Consider the following 22,491-nt stretch of genomic DNA (forward strand, 5'->3'; position numbering starts at 1 on the left):
TCCCTTTGGGTCTTTATGTAATTAATCACTGTCTGAGATTTTCATGTAAATTTTATTTTTTACTACTCAAATTTCTTCCCCCACTCCCACCTCATGTTGGCTTCCTGAACTTTGGGCCCATGTTGCTCCTGTCCATTACTAGATCCTCAGAACAATGTGGGACACATAGAATGTACTCAATAAATATTTGTTAAGGAATGAATAATAGTGATATTCCTGAGGGTGATTAATAAGTGATAATGATAGCTAAGACTTATTGAGCTCTGTGTGCCAGATACCATTCTAAGCACTGAACATGTTTGATTTCATTTAATCCTCACTATAACCCTATGAAAGTTATAATCCCCACATGTGGATGAGAAGCTGAAACCCAGAGAAGTCTCCTAAGCTCACATGGCCAATGAGCCAGCATCTTGGGCATAATTTTGCCTTAGCTCCTCTTTCTTCCATATAGTCAATCCCCTGTCTGGTCGGAACCACCTTGCAAATGTGTCTCCCTTCCTATAAGAGCCATCTCTTACCTGTGCCTGGCTCCAGCCTCCTTGTGGGTCTCCTCTTCCCTAGTCACCTCTACACAGCTGCCAGAGCAACTTTTTCTAAAGCATAGATATGGCAGGCTCATTTTCCTGCTTCAAAGCCTTCAATGGCTCCTATGGCCTTTGACTCCTCCACTTGGCACTCACGGCCCTTCGTGAACTATCCCTGTTGGTCTCATTGTTCCTTTCCAGGAATACCATGACTTGGGCCTATGGGCCTATGGGCTGTGTCTAGATTGTACCGTGCACTTGGGTACCTTTACTAATACAAAAACAACAGGCATTTATTGAGCGCTTTCTATGTGCTAGACACTGTACTGAGGGCTTTACCTGTATTATCTCATTGCATCCTCACAACAGTCTCATGTGGTAATTACTATCATTATCCCCACTTTGCAGGTGGGGAAACTAAGTCCAGAGGAATTAAGTCACTTGCCCAAGGTCAGGATTTGAACCGGAGGAATCCAACCTCAGAATCTGTCCTCACAAACATATAGTCTGTCTGCCTAAAATGTGCTCCATCTCCACATTTGTCTACCCGATCAGATCCTACTCACCCATCAAGATCCCACTTAAATGTCCTTGCTGTGTCTTCCTCTGGCCAATAGCAAGGTTCCCAGCTCACTCCTTGGTGTCCCCAACCAGGGTCTGTGTTGTGGCACGGAGGAGCCACTCAGGGAATTCTGTTAACTTGATGTTCCAGATCCTGGGGGCATCACTGCAGGCAGCACGGATGAACCCCCAATGCTGACCAAGGAGGAGCCTGTTCCAGAATTGCTGGAGGCTGAGGTGAGAGAGGCCAGATGGCTGGGCCCCCTGGGTCTCAGAGGCAGTGGGGGGTTCTGGGGCAGCTGAAGGCTTGGGGGCTGCACTCCTGAGGTCCAGGCAGGAAATATAGACCTCAGACACAGCTCAAAGTCTCAGAGGCTGGGTTCTTGGGTCTGAAAAGGAAAGGGTGTTTTAAGACAAAGTCCTGTGGGCTGGATCGGGGCTGATTTAAGACCATTAAAAGCCTGAAAAGATTGTGGTGCTCCTCCAAGTATTTTATTTTTATTTTATTTATTTTAGTCCTAACCTATAAAATTAGCTTAAGAGAGACCCCTACAAACTTCTGACTTTTCCCCCAAGGACTCCCTTGAGGCATTTTCCAGAAATATCAAGTATCAGTCTCTTTCCCCAAAACAGTGTTGTTATTTCCAGTGCCCTATTCATCTGCTTCCTGGGTCCCTAGCCCTGGGCTAGACTCCTAGGTGCAGAAGGGAAGTGGAGTGGAGGCTTGGAGAAGGCAGAGGCTAGGAGGCTGCACTCCTGGGTTTGGGTGGAGCTCACGCCTGTCCGCCCTTCCTCTCCAGGCCCCCGAAGCTTACCCCGTCTTTGAGCCAGTGCCACCTGTCCCCGAGGCAGCCCAGGGTGACACAGAGGACTCGGAGGGCGCCCCCCCACTCAAGCGCATCTGCCCAAATGCCCCCGACCCCTGAGAAGCCGGCCTGCCTGTCCTGTTGCCCCAAGGGCCCCTTTGGCTTTTTACAAATAAAGACCCTTTTGTAATTTTGTGTCATGTCATTTCCCCTTCAGGGCTGGGGAGGGTCTTTGGAGACAGTTTTGTCTCATGCTCCATTTCTCAGATGGAGTCACTGAGGCTCTAAGGGGACTTTTCTGTAATCATACCATGAGTCAGACATAGAATGGGAGCTTGAGCCCAGGACCTGCCTCTCCAGAACTCCCTCCACCCTGCCCTGTCCCCTTACCTTTGACCCTTCCTGACCTTCAGCCCTCCTCCTCTAGGAAACCCAGGACCGGTCTTCTTCCTGTTCAGCCCTCCCCTGGGCTCAGCAATTACCAAAGCTCTGGGAAGCTGGCCCATGATTCCTGTTCATACACAGGAACACAGAGGCCCAGAGGGACTTTGGGGTCTCAGATGACCCAACCCGTTCCATGTCCTCAAGAAGCCACAACATTGTACCCCTGCCCCCACCTCCGTTTACCCATTACTCCACTGGAACCCCTCCTCACACTTACTTGTCCTCACCTCAATCACCACCTCCTCCAGGAAGTCTTGGCCAGGGCCAGACTGACCCCTAGCTCAATCAGTTTCCTTTCTTTTGGGCTTCCATCACCTGCTGTGCCTCCTCCCCCTTTGTCTTGGCATTTATCAGGCTGTTTGGGATGGCTGGTTTGTGTGTCTGTCTTGTCCACTAGGTTTTGGGCTCCTGACAGCTGAACTTGGTCTCCAGCCTTATCTAGCAACCACACTGGGCATAGAGCAATCATAGCAACTGTTTGGTGAATGAATGAGTAAATGAATGTGCTGAGGCTATCCAGGAAGGCTTCCCTGAGGAGGTGGAATGTGAGATATGAACCTCAGTGTGGTAGATATGAAGTCAGAAGTTCTGGCTCAAATCCTGGCTCTGTTTACTCACTAGGCGTATGGCCCTATGCGTGCCTTTCCCCCTCTCTGAGCCTTAGTTTGTTCATCTGAGCAATGGGGACAATAATTAGGCCTCATCCGCCCTAGTGGTTTGTGGAAACCTTCAAATAATAGAAGGTACGTTCACTCTGTGCCTGGCAAAGAGTCTTAGGTGTATTAGCCCTATTTTTATTTCTAACAAAGAAAGAGACTGAGGTTCAGAGGGACCAAACTGGAACTTTAAAGAACTATATTAAAATGTAGGGCTGTTTACTGATAGCGGCTGAAGTTGTAATAGTTGAACCAGGGCTAGCCAGAGGAGCCAGATGTAGGGTGACATGGTATATTCATTGCTCCTGCAACAGATTACCATAAATGTATTTAGCCACTTAAAGAAACACAAATTTATTATCTTACCCTTCTGGAGGCCAGAGGTCCAAAATTAGTCTCAGTGGGCTAAAGTCAAGGTATCAGCAGGGCTGGTTCCTCCAAAAGGCTGTAGGGGAGTATCTGTTTCCCAGCCCTTTCCAGCTTCTACACACCACCCACGTTCCTTGACTTGGGCTCCTTCCACAGGTTCTGAGGATTAGGTCGGGGGCATCTTCTGAGGGCCATTATTCAGCCTACTACATATGGTAATCTCAGCATTTTCGAGGTGTGGAGGTCATTATTGCCTTCAACCACCACAGTAGGTGATGGGAGTCCTTTGTAAACTGTAAGTGCCTTGTATGGGTTAGCAGTACAGTGTTAAAGCCCAGACAACAGGCTCTGGGTTTGAATATCAGCATCTCCATTTGTTCGCTTATAACCTTGAGCCAAGGGACTTAACCTCTCCGGGCTTCAGTTTTCTCATCTGTAAACTGGGGATAATATTAACAGCCTGGTGAGCGTGTTGTAAGGATTATGTGAGGAAGTATGTGGAGAGTGTCCTTGGCTTGACACACAGTGAGTATTCAATAAATGACAGCTGTTTTCCTATTACTCCATTTTACAGGTGAGGATACTAGGGTGTAGGGATAGAGGCCAGAGACTTGCCTGTCACTGAGACTGGGGAAGAAGAGTCCTTTTCTGAGCACACTTGAAGGGCTAAAGTTTGAGTCACCCCCATTGATTCCTGTCCCTCTGTTGGCCCCAGACCCCAGGCATCTGTCCCTATTCCCAGGCCTCTCCCCTCCAGCTCTGTGATCCACTCTGTAACTTGGTTTAAAATCCACCTCTTCTGGGGCCCCTGGATGGCTCAGTCAGTTAAGTGGCTCTCTGCCTTTGGCTTAGGTCACGATCCCAGGGTCCTGGGTTGGAGGCCCTCATCAGGATCCTTGCTCAGTGGGAAGCCTCCTTTTCCTGATTGCTGCTCCCCCTGCTTCTGTGTGCACGCTCTTTCTGTGTGTCAAATAAATAACAACTTAGAAAATAAAGTAAAATAAAATCCACCTCTTCCATAGCCACACCCCTAGTCATCACCTTCCCTCTCCCTCCCTGCCTCCCCTCTTCCCATTCCTTCCCAATGTTCATACTCTCTTTTGGGAAATTCTTCCACTCCTGGCTCTCAGACTCTGGCTTCTAGTGCTCCCCCCTTCTCTTCTGCTCTGTCACTCTCGCCTCCTCCTGAGCCCTTAAATATCTCTTGTCCTGGCCTAGCTCTTCTCTTCATGAATACTCCCTGCCAAGTCCGCCTACTCTTTGAATTAATGGCTCCCAAGTCTCAGCATCCAAGCGCTGCACCCCACCTCTAGACTCAGAGACCCCTGGGATGTCCAGACCCTCAGCCTCCTCCTTCTCCCAATCTGTCCCTACCATCGCCTATACTCAGAAATGGCCTGTTAATCCCAGGAGTTGGCCCAGATTGGAGCCCCCAGAAGTCAGAGTCCTGTGAGTGACCATGTTTCATTAGGTCTCTTCCCTGAGTATGTCTCCCATCTGCCCCTATCTCTAGGGTGCTCTCGATTGCTAGATGCCTCCTGGTGGGTTTTCTGCTTCACTCTTGCCCACCTCCAGTCCATTCTCCCCCCAGCAGCTGGGCAGTCTCAGAAACCTACATGTGCCTGCCCTGGGTGAAAACCCCATAGCTGTCCTCCTTCCCTGCAGGATGGAGCTGTCCCTGCCACTTCCACCCCATACCACCCTGCTTCCCCAGAACTGTTTGTAATCCACTCTGCTGTGCTCACCTCTAGATTTTTGCTAATGCTGTTTGCTCTGCCAGGAGTGCCCCTCTCTTCACCTGGAGATGCATTCTTTTTTTTTTTTTTTTTTTCCTAACCTTGGTTTCCTGGTGATTTCCTTTGTCACACCCCTGCCTCCTCCTCTGCCTCCACCTCTGCCTTTTCCTGGAACATCAGATATTCCCTTGTGATGGTCCAAGTTGGCTTCGATCTTTGGTGCCAGATAACCTGCTCAACAAAGGCAGGAGAATTCATTTATTCATAGGGATATATATTTATTGTGCGCTGTTTACTGGGGACTCTTCTAGACCCTGGGAACAAAGTATTAACAAAATGGAAAAAAAAATCTTTGCCTTCACGGAGTTTAACTTCAATAAATTATATCACCTTAGGAAGTACTTTTTACTTTGTAAAAAAAAAAAAAAAATCAAGTCAGGGAGATGGAAAAAAATAGGGAGATCAGATGCCCTACTGAGGAAACATCTGAAGAAAAGCTTGAAGGAGTGAGGAAGAGAGCCATACAGATATCTTGGGGAAGAGTATTCCAGGCTGAGGGAATAGCAAGTGCAATAGTCCTGAGGTGGAGTGTGCCTGGAAATGAGATAAGTGTGGCTGAGGCACAGGGAAGAAGGGAGAGAGCAGTGGGAAGTGAGGTCAGGTCATGTAGGACCTCATAGGCAGAGCAGGTACATAACATGTCTATCAAACTTCAAGAATAAAAGAGGATATATTAATAATTATGCCCGATAATAGCTAATACCTGTGATAACCAGAATGTATGGCTATCCTGTTTGGAGGCCATTGTCAAGACTTTGGCTTTTATTCTGGGCAAGATGAAGAGCTATTGAAGAGGTCTGCGAAGAGGGGTGACATGATCAGATTTAGATGCCCCCCTCCAATATTTTATAAAAGTTTCAAGAATGCAGCAAAGTTGGAAGAATTATAAAGGTGACACTCATATACCCACCACATAGATTCTATAACATCTTACTGTATCTGTTTATCATATCTCCTAATCCATCCATCCATCTAGTGTATTTTCTTGATACATTTCAAAGTAAGTTGCAGACAGTGGTGTGCTTCCCTCTAAGTACTTCAGTATGCCAGTCATTAACTTATAGGTTTGTCTTTCTTTGCCCTTGAAACAAAATATCCACATAGCAAAATGCATACTTATTAACTGTATGATTCAGTGAATTTCAACAAATGCACACATCTGCATAATGCAAGCTCTTATCAAATACATCATTATCCCTCCTGGAAAGTTTCCTGTTGCCCCTCATCCTACCCCCAACTCCCCAGAGGCAATTACTGTTCTGGTTTTGTTTTGATTAGGTTAACCTGTTCTAGAACTTCATATGCATGGAATTATACAGTATGTACTTCTTAGCATCTGCTTTCTTTCAGCATAATGTTTTTGAGAGTCATCTGTACCATTGCTTAGATCAATAGCATGCTCTTTTCTATTGCTAGGTTATAGTCCATAGGCTTTGCTTTGACTAGGAATGCTCTGCTGGATGGAGAACAGATAGGTCCAAGTCCTCTCCCTGTTTCTAGCTCCCTGCACAAGCCTGTCAAGCCTAGGGATCAGAGCACTGGATGACTATATCCTAGGAAGACAGATAGCTTGTTCCCCACGACCTTTCCAGAATGTAGTTTATGACCGCAGTCCCCCAGAAATCTGGAGAGACAGAACTATTTCAGGAGCAGGATGTAGGGTGACCAAGCATCCTGGTTTGCCCAGGACTTTCTGAGTTTTAGCATTTCAAGTCCTGTTCCTGGGAATCCCTGGGAAAACTGCAATGGGTGGTTGTCCTGGCAGGATCCCACCACTGTCCCTAGGGCCTCAGGCCTTTTCTCACCCCGGCTATACTTTGTTCCTCCTAAGTTTTGATTGTCTTTAAATTCTAAACTGATCTGCTTCTTCCCTGCTCTAAAACCTCCCATGGCTCTTCATGGCTTTGCCTGGCAACCCAAAAGATATACTGAACCTATGGCAGTGGCTCTCGAACTTTGCTGCACAATGGAACCACCTGGGGAATTCTGATGCCTGGCTTCTACTCCAGACATTTTAATTGGTATAGGATGTGACTTGGGCATTAGGAGTTTCAAAAACAAAACAAAACAAAACAAAGTTTCAAGAGCTCCATGGGTGATGCTTATATGCCACAGTTTGGGAACCACTTGCCTATAGATATGATTTGCTTGCTTATGTTGTCAACATTTAAAATCAAAAGATTCCATAGAAAAATCTAGACTCCTAGCTACATTTTTAAAAAAGATATATGTATTTATTTTAGAGAGAGTGAGAGAGAGCAAGCACGTGCATGCACATGACAGGGGAGGGGCAGTGGGAGAGGGATACAGAGAATCCCAAGCGACTCCTCACTGAGCACCGAGTCCCAAGCCCTGGCACAGCACAGGATTCGATCTCACAACCCATGAGATCCTGACCTGAGCTGAAACGATCAATCAGAAGCTCAACCAACTGAGCCACCCAGGCCCACCAACTCCCAGCTACTTTTGACAAAGCAGGTCTGAGACATAGAGTGCTTCCAAGTATGGTAACCACCAGGGGGTGTGGAGCTCTGCTGCTTTTGGAGACAAAGCATGTGTTCTCTGATCACCACAATCTCCACCACTCCCTAGTGCTTACTCTGCTCCCTTTATGTTCCTTTGCGTGGCCTATAGGCTAACATCCTGGCTCCACGGCCTCTTTGCTAACTGTACCAGTACCCTCATCTCACTTCCTGCCCTCCAGCCACACAGGCCTCGCCGCCATGACCTATGTACCTACCTTTCTTTCTTTCTTTTTTTTTTTTTTAATTTTTATTTATTTATGATAGTCACAGAGAGAGAGAGAGAGAGAGAGAGGCAGAGACATAGGCAGAGGGAGAAGCAGGCTCCATGCACCGAGAGCCCGATGTGGGATTCGATCCTGGGTCTCCAGGATCGCGCCCTGGGCCAAAGGCAGGCGCTAAACCGCTGCGCCACCCAGGGATCCCTCTTTCTCTTTCTTCTTTCTTTCTTTCTTTCTTTCTTTCTTTCTTTCTTCTTTCTTTCTTTCTTTCTTCTTTCTTTCTTTCTTTCTTTCTTTCTTTTCTTTCTTTCTTTTCTTTCTTTCTTTCTTTTTTTTTTTTTTTTTTTTAGATTTTATTTATTCATGAAAGACACAGAGAGAGAGGCAGAGACACAGGCAGAGGGAGAAGCAGGCTCCATGCAGGGAACCTGATATGGGGCTTGATCCCGGGTCCCCAGGATCACATCCTGGGCCAAAGGTGGCGCTAAACCACTGAGCCACACGGGCTGCCCGACCTTTCTACACCTGCTCTTGCCCATGCAATTCTTCCTCCAAACTCCTTATCAAGGCAGACAAGGCCTTGCTCTGTTTGCCCACAGCCACCCCTCTCTCCCCTCTTTCCCAAATTCATCCAACACACAGAACTTCTAATACTGAGGCTGGCCAGGCTAGCTCCCTCTGCCTGGATAACTCTCCCCTTCCTCTCTTCTTTCTTTCTTCCTGGCCAATGCCTGCTTACCTTTTAGGCCTTGGCTTAGATTTCACCTCCTTCAGGAAGCTTCCCTGACCCTTGAACTAGGTCAGGTCACTGGTTAGTCACTGCACTTCCTCTTTTGCTTGACATCCCACTTCCCTTGCTAGAATAAGGCTACATTGCTCATCTCTGTACTCCTAGGATCTAGGTAAATAATGTAGTGTCTGGTAAATAGTAGGTGTTCATCAATGACAAATGAATATAAGAAGGAAAGAAGCACATCTTCCTTTCTCCACTGGCAAAATTCTACCTTCTGGTTGCACTTCTACTATAGTATTCAACTCTGTTCTCCTGGAGACCCAAACCTCACTAAGCTCAGGTCTATCTCACAATCCAGTGGGTCCCCAAACCCATTCTGTGGTTGTTTCTCAGTGTCAGAATGCATAATTAGAATAGGCATACTCAGCAATGGGGAGAATCCCCACATCAGTTGACTGGGTCTCTGCGTGCCTGTGAAGGCAGGGCTGTGTCCTGTTGGCCACCCAGGCCCCATAGGGGATAAGCACAAGGGTAGAGCCTAATAACTAACTTTCCATTCCCTTACGATTTGATTTTCAGTTGGCAGTGGCTTTTCTTCCAGTCCCTTCCTTTGTTCCTCTGATCAGCTCTGAGAGGCAACTGTGGGGTAGTGGATGGTCGGGATAGGATAGGAATGGAGGTTTTTTCAGATGCAATTGATTTGCATGAACTTGTGTGATCTTGGGCAAGTCACGTCCCCGCCTGGACCTCAGTTGCCTCATCTGAAACTTGGAGCCAATAATCTTTTCCTCATGTTTGGGGTCCAGCATCCTTGAACATGTCAGGAACAGTGGGAACCAATTGCAGCACACGAGAGAAGCTGTATGTAAACCAAATTTTTGGAAAGTACTAGTTATTTCCAACCTTTAATTTTGAGAATCACGGGTAGGATTGCAGGCACTCTAGGAAATTAGGAAATTCAGTGCCAAAGAAAAATAAAAGCTCGTGGTAATCTGTAATAACCCCAGTTGAGGTTTTAATGTGTATACTTTTAAGATACTGTAAGGGATGCCGAGAGACGCGGTTGGTGTAAATGAAAACAGCTCCAAACAAGGCGCCTGGGCTTTGGTTCAGCTGCGGTGTGACTTCAGTGCCCTCACCTGTAGAATGGGATCCCCAGGCCCTCTCCCCTCACAGCCTTTTGTGAAGCTCCGAGGAAACAAAGGAGGGACGCGTGCCTCCGAAGCGGCCGAGCGCGGGCGAGCCCGCCCCGGCGCCGCGGGGGTTAAGGGCACCGAGCGCCGCGCTCCAGTCCTAGAGCGGCCGCGGGCGGACTTCCGGCGCGGGGCGCCCCGGGGGCTGGTCAGCGCGCCGCCGCCTCGGGAAGGACGCTGGCTGGCTGTGGCGCTGCGCCGCGCGCTCGCGGTTTCCCCGTAGGCCGGCGGCGCCGCGGCGGAGGACTGTGCCTCTGAGGCCCGCCCCGCGGCGGCCTCCCCCCGGGGCCCTTTAGGGCGGGCCCCCGCCTCCCTGCCCCCGAGTTCCGGACTAGCGGTGTTCGACCGTGGGCGGCCTTGGTTTCCCCTGCTGTAAGGCGGGGCGTGAGGAGCCCGGGACAGGCCGAGGAGAGTCGGTTTCTTCAAATTACTTGCAGCCCGGGATCCACTGTATTCCCACCGCACAGTCAAGGAAACTGAGGCCGCCGCAGGGGGAGTCTAAGGACGTCTCTGTGTGTCGGGAGCCCTACCTGAGTATCTCCTCTCACCCTCTTTACAACCTCTTGAGGCAGGTGCTGTTGTATCCACCTTTACCAGTAAGAAAAGTGAGGCTCAGAGCGATTTCCTCCAAAGTCATGATGATGCAGGTCAGTGGCTGAGTAGCGAGATCTGTAAGCTCAGGTTTGTCTCCCTTGACTGGCAGATATGTTTGGGGGGGGGGGGGGGCAGGGGGAATACTGAGGGCTTATGACCAAATCCTTTCACAAAGGGCAAAAGCTGAGAGGTGAAGGGGGCGGGAGGGAGTGTCACAGACCTGGCCAGGTTATAGAATAGTGGGCTTGGGTCAGGTGTCTGCATCCCTTCATTTTCCTCAAGGTGAAAGAATCAGATTTAACACCTTTAATAACAGTTTTGTTAAAATAAGGTTCACATATCATACAGTTCACCACAGTTCAGTGGTTCTTAGTATATTCATAGAATTGTGCAGCTATCACTATAGTCAACTCTAGAACATTTTTATTACAACCCCCCCTTTCCTGTCCCTCAGTCTTAAACTATCACTACTTTACTTTGTATCTCTAGATTTGCCATTTCCTATAAGGCCATAAATGGCCTTTTGTGACTGAGATAATCTTTTTTTAAACAGAGTCCAGGCCTCAGCTCAGAGCTTTGGCCTGTAACCATACCCAGCTAGAATTGAATAGCCTTGCTTTGATTTTGTTGTACTTGTTTTTACCACTCTGGGATGAATGATAGGTATTTCCTTTTTATGATAGTGATATGAAATTTCCTTTCTGAATAAATTTGCTTCCAAAAAAAAAGTGAGTTAACATTTTTAAAGGACAAGATTAAATAAATAGTAGTAGAGATAGTACACAATTATGTCCAAAAGTTGGGAAGGTAAGACATGAATGAAGTTTGGGAAACACCAGATTGATTTGAGGTTCTCCAGTACATCATCTTACTCATGAAACAGGCGCAGAAAAGTTAGTATGGTAACCTGTCCGAGGTCACCCAACCAGTGACAGAACCTAGACTTAACCTAAGGTCTAATTCCAAACACCACTACTTAACAAATCTGGACCTAAAACTGAGGGAGAAGAATGGATGAGCAGGCTTGAGAGAAGATTCTATTTTTTTTTTTAATTTTTATTTATTTTTGATAATCACACAGAGAGAGAGAGGCAGAGACACAGGCAGAGGGAGAAGCAGGCTCCATGCACCGGGAGCCCGACGTGGGATTCGATCCCGGATCTCCAGGATCGCTCCCTGGGCCAAAGGCAGGCGCTAAACTGCTGCGCCACCCATCCCTTGAGGGAAGATTCTAGCCAAGATAGCAAAATATGTGGGAACCAGGCTGGTTCTTTTTTTTTTTTTTTAAGATTTTATTTATTCATGATAAATGGAGAGAGAGACAGAGGCAGAGGGAGAAGCAGGCTCCATGCAGGGAGCCCAATGTGGGACTGGATCCCAGGACTGCAAGATCATGCCCTGAGCCGAAGGCAGATGTTCAACCGCTGAGCCACACAGGTGTCCCCAGGCTGGTTCTGTTATTCTTGGTATCTCAACAAATATTCACGTATTTCTATAAAGTAACTTAATTTGTGATTAAACAGAAATCCCATCTCAGTCACTGTTGGGGCTTTCTTCCTCTCTTAAGGGCACATCAAAACCCAGGAGGTGTTGCCTGGATAACGAGGGGTATGTGCGTGTGTGAGAGCGTGCTTGAGCACTCATGTTTTGGTGCTGAGGAGACTCTAATCTCTGGTTCATCTTGATTGCTGTTGGTAATCACCATCCAAGCCCATAGTGGCTTCTGCCCTATATTGTGTGGGACACCAGAATCTCTGGGTGGGCGAAGACTCCTTATATGTAGGGTTCCCATGTTTCCTGGAATACCAGGCAGCCATCTGCTCTCAAGACTGGCTACTTTCTGGAGCACAGCCATGGCATGCACCAGGACTCTGCCTCTCCCCTTAATATACCTTTCTTATTCCACTTCAATTTTTTTTACTCTGGGTTTCAATAACACATTAAACTCATAGCCCATTTTCCTTTTTTATTTTATTTTTTAAGATTTTTATTTATTTGACAGAATGAGAGAGCACAAGCAGGGGGAACAACACAGGGAGGAGGAGAAGCAGGCTCCCCATCGAGCAGGGAGCCTGATGTGGGCCTCAAAACCAGGACCCTGGGATCATGCCCTGAGCCAAAGGCACCTTCTTAACCGACTAAGCCACCTAGGTGCCCCTCAAAGCCCATTTCCAATAAAACTAGTTTCCTTTTCCTCAAGGGCAGAGAGAGTTTGATTTTTAAACTTCAACTTAAGCAAAAAACAAATAGAAGACAAAACAACCAAGTCCTGTCACACTGCTGTCAACACCTTTGTAACTCAGTCCTCTCATCTTGTAGCTGTGCAATTCAGCTTGGACCCAAACTTGAAGTTAACTATACCCTGTCCTCCTTCAAAGGCAATCAAAAGTCCATCTATTGTTAGCTTGAGTGAGTCTCAGCCCTAACTCCCAAACAGCTTAGATCTAAGAGTAATTCTTGACCACTATAAAACAAGATAACTAACTTTGATCCAGGTACTATTCTAAGAGCTCTATATGCATAATCTCACAAAAATCATTTCAACAACTCTGTGAGGTAAGTACTATTATTGTATCCATTTTACAGATGGGAAAACTGAGGCACAGAGAAGTTAAGTCTTTTGTCCCAGGCACCAGAGGTAGTAAATAGTAAAGACAGGTTTCAATCCACATAATCTGACTTCAGAGTGTGCTTTCAAACACAGAGCACATACTCAGAAGTCAGACTGTCTCCTCCATCATTTACAGCAATACTTTAGTATTCCATATATTGGAAAGTAGTTTGTAGCTACCTGGGAAGCAGAATTGAGGACTCTCCTCCCCAAAGAGGAATCAGAGCACTTTGAGACTTGGATCTCTCACTCAGGACACTTTTCTCCCTCCCCAGCTCCTGCCTCTGGGCATAAATTAACTAAAGCTGTTCACCCTGCCTCAAGACTGCTAACCCAAGTTACTGTTATGTGTCCACATGGGTGGGTAAATGTGTAATTTCTCTGTTCTTTGGTACAGCCCAATAAGGACTTATCCCCATTTTATAGACAAGCAAACAGGTTTAGGAAGGCCAAGTGACTTGCTCAGGATCACACAACTAGTGAATGGAGCAACAGGATTGGAACCTGAATGCCCATCTCTGAGTCTCCTGCTCTGTTAATGCTTTAGTGACCTGACAGAGTTGAGAACCACATAAGTGGGTTCCTGGGAGGTGGTAACTGGCTGTGGCACCCAAGTGAGCCTCTCACTCTCTCTGGCTCCATTTCCTTATTTGCAAAATCTCTTTTTACCCGCCTCTAGTTTCTCAACTAACTTTTCTTTTCTTTTCTTTTCTTTTCTTTTCTTTTTTTCTTTCTCTCTTTCTTTCTTTCTTTCTTTCTTCTTTCTTTCCTTCCTTCCTTCCTTCCTTTTTTTTTTTTTTTTTTGATTTTGTTTATTTATTCATGAGAGACACAGTGAGAGAGAGAGAGAGGCAGAGACACAGGCAGAGGGAGAAGCAGGCTCCTTGCAGGGAGCCTGATGCCGGACTCCAGTCCCGGGATCATGCCCTGAGCTGAAGGCAGACGCTCAAGCGCTGAGCCACCCAGGCGTCTCTCAACTTTCTAACAAAAGTTGGAGAAAGTTTTTTGTTTTGTTCTTTAAAGATTTTACTTACTTATTTTAGAGGTAGAGACTGCACATGTGCAAGTGGGGGGTGGAGGAGGACAAGCTGACTCAGCGCTGAATGCTCAGGGGAGCCAGGGCTCATCTCACAACCCTGAGATCACTTGCCCAAGCAGCTGAGCCTCGCAGGTGCCCCTGTTTTGTTTTGTTTTGTTTTATTTTCAATTTTAAAATTAGACTCAAAGACTACTATAAAGAGAGAGCTCTTTTTTTTAATTTTTTTATTTTATTTTACTTATTAATGATAGGCACACAGTGAGAGAGAGAGAGAGAGGCAGAGACACAGGCAGAGGGATGAAGCAGGCTCCATGCACCGGGAGCCCGATGTGGGATTCGATCCCGGGTCTCCAGGATCGCACCCTGGGCCAAAGGCAGGCGCTAAACTGCTGCGCCACCCAGGGATCCCAAGAGAGAGTTCTTATAAAGGAGTTCCTTTCCTTTTGGGGGGAGTCATACGTTCTAAAGAGATTTTCTGCCTGGGTTCTAGAACAGCAACTAGGCTGGGGGGCTGGAGTTTGGAGAAGAGATGGGGACACTTGAGCCTGTGTGGTGATAACAATGCTTATCTGCTGGGTCTTTTTTTTTTTTTTTCTGCTGGGTCTTAATAAGGTGCCAGGCCCTGGGCTAAATGCTGTGTGTGTATAATGTGTATGCATACACACACACACACACATATATATATATGCTAGAGGTCATATTTTTATCCACCACCCTACTTTTCTAGATTTTTAGATGGGAGTTTTGTTGAGATCACTTCATCCTACTTCTTAACTTAAAGGGAAGGAATAATTTCTGTCCACTCCTTCAGCAGTCATGGAGGTTCTTTTTTTTTTTTTTTAATTTATTTATGATAGTCACACAGAGAGAGAGAGAGGCAGAGAAAGAAGCAGGCTCCATGCACCGGGGGCCCGACGTGGGATTCGATCCGGGATCTCCAGGATCGCTCCCTGGGCCAAAGGCAGGTGCTAAACCACTGCGCCACCCAGGGATCCCAGTCATGGAGGTTCTAATCTCTGCTAGTCTCCATGGCAGGCTCTTAGAAAAGACCAATTCCAGATGTTAGCAATAGGGATCACTAGGTGGTATGACTATAGTGTTACTCTTATTTTTGTTTATCTGTGTTTCTTAACTTTCTACAATGCACGTACACTGCTTTTATAATGAAATAAAGATCAGTTCCCTTTCCTTATAGAAATGCCTCTACTTATTATAGTACCCTTTCTCCAATTTAAATGATTACATGCCTCCAAACCCCCATGGTGGGAGAAGTCCCAGTTAAAGAAGTCAAGGCCTTATATTAGGTGTCTCCTTAATTCAAGGGGCAGCCACATCTGCAGTTCATTCGGAGTAAAGGAACCATTTCTCTCTCAAATCACTGATAGGCTTAGGAACTCAACTTTCCATAGCAAGGATTCTCAACAGGGTGGTCCTAGCCCTAAGCGTTAGGAAAGTTATGAGGGGAGACTTGATTGTCATAAGTTCTGAGCATGCTAGAGGTATGTAGTTAGCCACATATTTAAGAGTTTTGTGTAAGCAGACTTTGTGATTGGGAAAGGATTATACTCCTGAACAATGCCTTTGTTCACTTTATAATTATAATTACAAATCCAATTAAAATAATTAAAAGTTATGGGCTCAGAGAGGGAAAGCAATAGGCTGAGTTACTCAGCAAGTCCCCTTCAGGTTTGATGCTTTCTCCACTTGTTCTCTCCCCTTGACTGCTGCCTCACAAAGCTATGGTCATGAGAAAACTGTAAATTAAAAGTGATGCTGAGAAGAGAAGGAAGGTGAAGCAGAAGTCCTAACAAGAAGATAATTTTTTTAAAGATTTTATTTATTTATTCATGAGAGAGAGAGAGAGGCAGAGACACAGGCAGAGGGAGAAGCAGGTTCCCTGCTAGGGAGCCCGACATGGGACTCCATCCCTGGTCTCCAGGATCAGGCCCTGGGCTGAAGGCGGCGCTAAACCACTGAGCCACTCGGGCTGCCCCAAGAAGATAATTTTTTAAAAGATGTATTTATTTCAGAGAGAGAGAGAGCATGAGCAGGAGGGGCAGAGGGAGAGAGAGAAGCAGACCCTGATCAGGACCTGATCCAAAACCAGGAGTTCGTTGCTCAACCTATTGAGCTACCCAGGAAGGCAAAATTTTTAAATCGTTTTTTGGGGACACCTGGGTGGCTCAGCAGTTGAGCATCTGCCTCCTGCTCAGAGCTTGATCCCAGGATCTGGGATCGAGTCCCACATCAGGCTCCCTGCAGGGAGCCTGCTTCTCCCTCTGCCTGTGTCTCTGCCTCTCTTTCTCTGTATCTCTCATGAATAAATAAATAAATCTTAAAAAAAATAAATCTTTTTTTGTTGTGAGATTAGTATTTTATTGTTGTAACAAATTACTACAAATTTAGTGCCTTAAAACAACACATTTATTATCTTATAATTCTATAGTTCAGAAGTCAAGATGTGGGCGAGGGCTATGTTCCTTCTGATAGTCTAGGAGAGAATCCACTCCCTTGCCTTTTCCAGTTTCCAGAAGCCACCCACAGTCCTTGGCTTATCGTCCTCTTCCCCCATCTTCAGAGCAGCAATGTCACTTCCCTGTGACCCTACTTCCACTGTCACATCTCCCTTTGTCCATAGCCAGAAAATGTTCTCTGATTTTAAGGACCCTTGTGATTATACTGAGCCACCTGGATAATCCAGGATAATCTCCCTATCTCAAGGTCTTTAACTTAATCACATCTGCAAAGTCCCTTCTGCCATGTAAAGTAACACATTCTCCGGTCCTGGGGTTTGGGACATGGGCATTTTAGGAATTAGAGCAAGGGCGATTATTCTGCCTATTGCTGTTATAAAATATCATCCACATGCATAAACATTCATAGGAAAATACACATTTTAGCATAATATTATTAAAGTAAACTACCCACCATTGTCCAAACCAAGAAATAAACATTGCCAGAATCTCAGCAAACCCCCTACGTAATCATGTTTTCTGTTTGCATTTGCCTGAAATTGTTTTGTCCATCTATTTATTTGAGATATTTTTTCACTTTTGTTTTATGTATGTTTCATATAAATTGTTTATAGCAGATTAAAGGAATTTTTAACTTTTTCTTCTGCTTATAGCAGATCTTAAAAGTAACTTAGTCTGACAAGTTCTGTCATGATATTAATTCAGTGTGTTCCTGTTTATTGAATTAATCTACATACTTTTTTCATGCCACTTTATTTTATATTTACTATTCATTTTTTCATTAATGTTTCCCTGTTTGCTTAAAAAAAACTTTTATGGGTTTGGTCAATTTTCTATTTACTAACCTTTCCCCCTCTTTGTGAACCTGCTAGTGTTTATCTTCTTTTTCCCAATGATAATATTTTTTATTTTTTATATTTTTATTAATAGTTTTTATTTTTTTTTAAAGATTTTATTTATTTTATTCATGAGAGACAAAGAAAGAGACATAGGCAGAGGGAGAAGCAGACTCCCTGCAGGCAGCCTGATGCGGGACTTGATCCCAGGACTCTGGGATCACGCCCTGAGCCAAAGGCAGACACTCAAACACTGAGCCACCCAGGCATCCCAATCATAATTGTTTTTAAACTGTTTTATCAGTGCATGGTCATAATCTTTCTCCTTCATCAAGTATTTTACTTGCCCTCTCTTTCACAAACCCCCAAAAAAGATGATAGTTCTAGAATGCTTTGACCTTCCTCACTCTCCTAGAGTACTACTAAGATACTTTACAATTTTTTTGTCCTCATCTATTATTAGGTTCTTCATTAAAGTTAATCACTTATGCAAAAGAATCCTTATTTAACACTTAAGAAAGCACAAATTCCCAGTCTACTGCTAACATTTAAGCTGAACTATATATATATTTTTTTAATTTTTATTTATTTATGATAGTCACAGAGAGAGAGAGAGAGGCAGAGACACAGGCAGAGGGAGAAGCAGGCTCCATGCACCAGGAGCCTGACGTGGGATTCGATCCCGGGTCTCCAGGATCGCGCCCTGGGCCAAAGGCAGGCGCTAAACCGCTGCGCCACCCAGGGATCCCTGAACTATATTTATATGTATGTATGTATGTATTGCAAGATTCATTGCTCACCTCTGCTACTTCACTTCTTCATCTGTCATTTCTCGAGCTCTCCATCATTACTGAGGAACTCTTGAGCACTTCCCTCAGAAAGGTCATGCACATGATATATGCACTGAATCTTGTATGCTAGATGTCCTTCTTTTGCCCTGGCTGGGTAATGATATGATTGCCATTTTTGATTCTTGGCTTATGTTCTTTTCTCCTAGAGTCTGTATTCTACTGTCTTCTAGCTCATAGTATTGCAGATGGGTGGCTTTAAAACTAGTCTGATTCTCATTCCTTTTTTAAATAACCTAGTCCAGAAGTAAGTTTTTTGTTGTTATTGTTTTTTCTATTTCTGAAGTTCAGGAATTTCATCAGGCAATGTCTAGATACTTATCTTTATTCATGTGATTCCTTTTAATCCCTAGGCTCAAATCTCCCTTTCCATCCGTTACTTTTCTTTTCTTAGGGGACTCCTATTTGCATGTTAGGTCTTTTGGATTTGTCCTTAAAATTTACATGTAATGACATGATTTCCTTTCCTTTATATGTCTGAGGTGTTGTAAGATTTCTTCCAGCATCTTTGAGTCTCTCATTTGTGTCTGTGTCAATTACCAAGTGTATCTATTCTAATTATAAATTCAGGCATTGAGGAAATAACCACAGCATGGGCCGACCCATGAGCCACCTGGGCCTACTAATTAGCCTGGAGTAAAAAGACTCCATCTATCACCTGATTGCAGTAAGCCCCTACTTTGAATGGTGGACCACAGTGGCATTTTAGGTCCCCAGGAATACTTCTTATTTAGAGCCAGATGTCTAATAATCCCAGAAATATCTGGGATTTTTCTTTCCCCAGTGCATAGATACCCTACTAAATAGCTGTAGGTCCTTCTGGGGAAGGCTGGGAAGAAGGTTTATGATAAGTACTTGCAGCAGTGATGCAGGTTCCTTCCTCTAGGAGACTTAGCATCACCTTCAATCAAGGCGCTCTCAGTCTATGATTGACTTGTGTCTGGGAACTGGTAAGAGGCTGTGACTCTCCACTTCGTATTTTGGCTGCCAGACCTATGATTTCTCCTATTGTATAGATAGATCAAGCAGGAGAGAAACACTTCCAGAATAGTGGAGTAAAGACTTCCAAAAATCTACTCCTCCATTAAAGCAACAAGAACTCTGCAAAAACATTGTCAAAATAAGCTTTTTCAGAACTCTGGAAATGAACCAAAGGTTAGCTCCAATTGAAGGAATGTTTATTTAAGAAAAATAGCTGTATTCTAATGAGAGCAGTGAACTCTGTGAAATTTTAACTTGCCCTAGTCCCATTCTCTCTCCAGGTCCACAGAAACCTTGAAAACTAAAAGCCTTATAACTAAGGGAGCTGTGAAAACCAATGGCTTAGCAGCCACCAGAGGAGGCAGAACAGGTTTGAAGCTTTCCAACAGCTCCATCCTCAGAGAAGTGCCACTATTTGACCTGTTAGCTCTCCAGAAAGCCTGTTCTCAGAGTTTGTCTTTGACCTAAATCAGAATTCTATCTATGCTAATGGCCATAACTCTGGGGCACGTGTAGAAAACAATCAGTGGCAATTGTTTAACATTTCAGCTGCCTAAGGTGACTGGTACCAGTTTGTGGTCACAAGAAGCTGACCAAACAACTTAAAAGGAATGAGAGAGATATGTAGGCCCTTGAAAGCTTTGGCATATTACTGGAAATTCCTAGACATTCATAAGCAAATGTAGGGTTGTGTGCATACCCAGGAAAAACCTGAGGAGATCCTAAGCTCTTACCTCTAGCTAACCTTGAGGGTTTTGTACAAGCAAGAAGTGAAGATTAAAGCAGTACTGCACACACAGACACACAAGGCCCCACAGGAGACTTCTTGGTTGAAGGCATTTAAGGAAATCTCTGTCCGACCATTAGCTGATCACTAAGCTAATTGAGTAGAGACTTCAGTGGCCACACAGCAAAGAATACAGTTTTTTACAGAATTACTCTAGGAAAATCATTAAACAAACAAACAGCAACAACAATAAAGTCTGGGGAGGGGTGGAATCTGATTTGCAGAGTTGCCACATTAAAATATTTAAGATGTCACTTTCAACAAAAAATTATGACATGCAAAGAAACAGGAAAGTGTGTAAAGGTAAAGGTAAAAAACAGTAAAAAGAAACTGTCCTAGAGAAAGTCTAGACATTGAAGTTACTAGAAAAAGTCTTTAAATCAGCTATTATAAATATATTCAAAGAACTAAAATCATGTCTCAAAAATTTTAAGTATAAAGATGTCTTATCAAATAGAGAATATTAAGTGGATAAAATTACATATGTACAATCTGTATATAATAAATATAATAATATAAATTATATATATGTAAAATGAAAATTCTGGAGTTAAAAAGTACAATAATTGGAATGAACGATTCACTAAGGCTCAGTAGCAGATCTGACCTAGCAGGAGAATCAGCAACCTTCAAGACAAGTCAACTGAGATTATTCAGTCTGAGGAACAGAAAGAAATAAGAATGAATAAAAATGAATAGCACCCCACAGATTTGTGGGACAACATCAAGTGTATTAACATACATATAATGAGAGTCCCAGAGGGGAGGAGAGAACGGGATAGAAAGGATATTTGAAGAAATAATAGACAAAACCCTCCCAATTTTGATTTTAAAAAATCTATATATCCAAGAAGCTCAAAATAGGATAAACAGTTTCATATCTAAACATATCATAGCCAAACTTTAAAAGACAGAGAATATTGAATGCAGCAAGAGAAAAAAGTAATTCATCATGTACAAGGGCTCCTCAATAAGATTAACAGCTGACTTTAAAAAAAAATGATTGATTTGAGAACGAGAGAGAGAGAGAGAGCATGCAGAGGGAGAAGGCAAAGCAGACTCCCCAGTGAGCAGGGAGCCTATATACCTGACTTCTTATCAGAAAATACAAAGGTGGGATGCCAGAGTGGCTCAGTGGTTGAACATCTTCCTTTGGCTCAGGTTGTGATCCTACGTTGCTGGGATTGAGCCCTGCATCAGGTTCCCCGCCAAGAGCCTGCTTTTCCCTCTATGTCTCTGCCTCTCTCTATATGTCTCTTATAAATAAATAAATAAAATAAAAAGTCTGGAATCCCTAGTAAATACACCCATATTGACGCATTTGGCCCTATTTAGTGCTCTACTCTCATTGGTCTAAGACCCCGAGAATCCATTTTCACACACTTCCCAGGTTTCTGCCAACATATTAGCAACATATTGCAATTCTTTTTGGTATATTAACTGTTTTCTCCTGGACTGTAGTGTGTACCTCTCCTCCTGGAACATACTAAGATTTGATCCTTGTTAAAGGTCTTGTTAAAGGTCTGATGGCAACAGGGAACTTGTGATAGATTTTGAGGGGATGAGCATCCTTTGTTAAGGCACTTGCCTCAAGTGAAGTTATCACAGTTTTCAGACAGGAAGGCTGGTCTCTTCAGACAGGAAGGTAAGCTATTTCCCCAGCAAGAGAGATGCAAAATGACTTGGAAGTTTAATATTGTCCACTTCATTTTTTTAAAATTTTATTTATTTATTCATGAGAGAGAGAGAGGCAGAGACACGGGCAGAGGGAGAAGCAGGCTCCATGCAGGGAGCTGGACGTGGGACTCGATCTCGCTCTCCAGGATCACACCCTGAGCTGAAGGGGGTGCTAAACCGCTGAGCTACCCAGGCTGCCCAATACTGTCCACTTCATTTGGGTCCAACCAGATGCACCATTCCAGATTCCTATTCTTTTTTGTTTTTTAAGATTTTATTTATTTATTCATGAAAGACACAGAATGAGAGAGAGGCAGAGACACAGGCAGAGGGAGAAGCAGGCTCCATGCAGGGAGCCTGATGTGGGACTCTATTCCAGGTCTCCAGGATCATGCCCTAGGCTGAAGGTGGCGCTAAACCGCTGAGCCACCCGGGCTGCCCCCTATTCCGGATTTCTAGATCCTATTCTTTCCTGATCAATGCCCTAGTTTTCCCATTACAAATTTGATAATACTGAATTCAACTGTCATTATAATTCAGCAACCTGCACAATCACATTTTGTGTTTGACTTTTAGCAGTATTAGCACTGGATCTATGTAATTAAGAGATTGTTTTAGGACTGTCATGGAAGCACCCTGGTTCTCAGACTGACTTGTGTTGAGAGTTAGTAGACCTGAGCTTGTCATTTTCTGTGATCATGCAGATGCACTGAAAAGAATCCATCCCACTCCACAGTCATTAGTCATTACTACTGCCATTGTAGTCAAGGGTAGAAGTCATTTGGGTTCCTTCATCACAACCACAATCAACCACAG

The 22,491-nt window shown here is 44.6% G+C and overlaps 2 protein-coding genes and 1 long non-coding RNA gene across 7 annotated transcripts in view; 2 read left to right on the forward strand and 1 right to left on the reverse strand.

Moving 5' to 3' along the window:
• LOC112640118 (uncharacterized) overlaps positions 1–22,491 on the reverse strand; it is a 30,476-nt gene that overhangs the window by 2,931 nt on the left and 5,054 nt on the right. The window contains exons 2-4 of one of the 3 annotated variants that reach the window (XR_007411210.1): positions 5,201–5,330; positions 4,158–4,323; positions 1,094–3,299 (exon numbers count right to left, since the gene is read on the reverse strand). This is a non-coding gene — a long non-coding RNA (uncharacterized LOC112640118). Of the gene's footprint in view, positions 1–1,093; positions 4,324–5,200; positions 5,331–22,491 lie in introns of all 3 variants that reach the window. The other 2 variants (XR_003123852.3, XR_004817011.2) reach the window with 2 other exon arrangements.
• BCL7C (BAF chromatin remodeling complex subunit BCL7C) overlaps positions 1–22,491 on the forward strand; it is a 48,379-nt gene that overhangs the window by 1,712 nt on the left and 24,176 nt on the right. For 2 of the 3 annotated variants that reach the window (XM_049111252.1, XM_049111253.1), the window contains exon 5: positions 1,240–1,325. In XM_049111252.1, coding sequence (XP_048967209.1) covers positions 1,240–1,325 — 86 coding nt within the window. Of the gene's footprint in view, positions 1–1,239; positions 1,326–1,888; positions 2,085–22,491 lie in introns of those variants that run through there. The other variant, XM_025415897.3, reaches the window with a different exon arrangement.
• Positions 9,996–22,491, forward strand: part of ZNF629 (zinc finger protein 629) — an 81,575-nt gene continuing 69,079 nt past the window's right edge. The window contains exon 1 of the mRNA XM_035718395.2: positions 9,996–10,475. The gene's annotated coding sequence lies outside the window, so the exon portion shown is untranslated. The remainder of the gene's footprint in view (positions 10,476–22,491) is intronic.

The sequence above is a fragment of the Canis lupus genome, chromosome 6 (assembly GCF_003254725.2).
Source record: "Canis lupus dingo isolate Sandy chromosome 6, ASM325472v2, whole genome shotgun sequence".
Taxonomy (NCBI): Eukaryota; Metazoa; Chordata; class Mammalia; order Carnivora; family Canidae; genus Canis; species Canis lupus.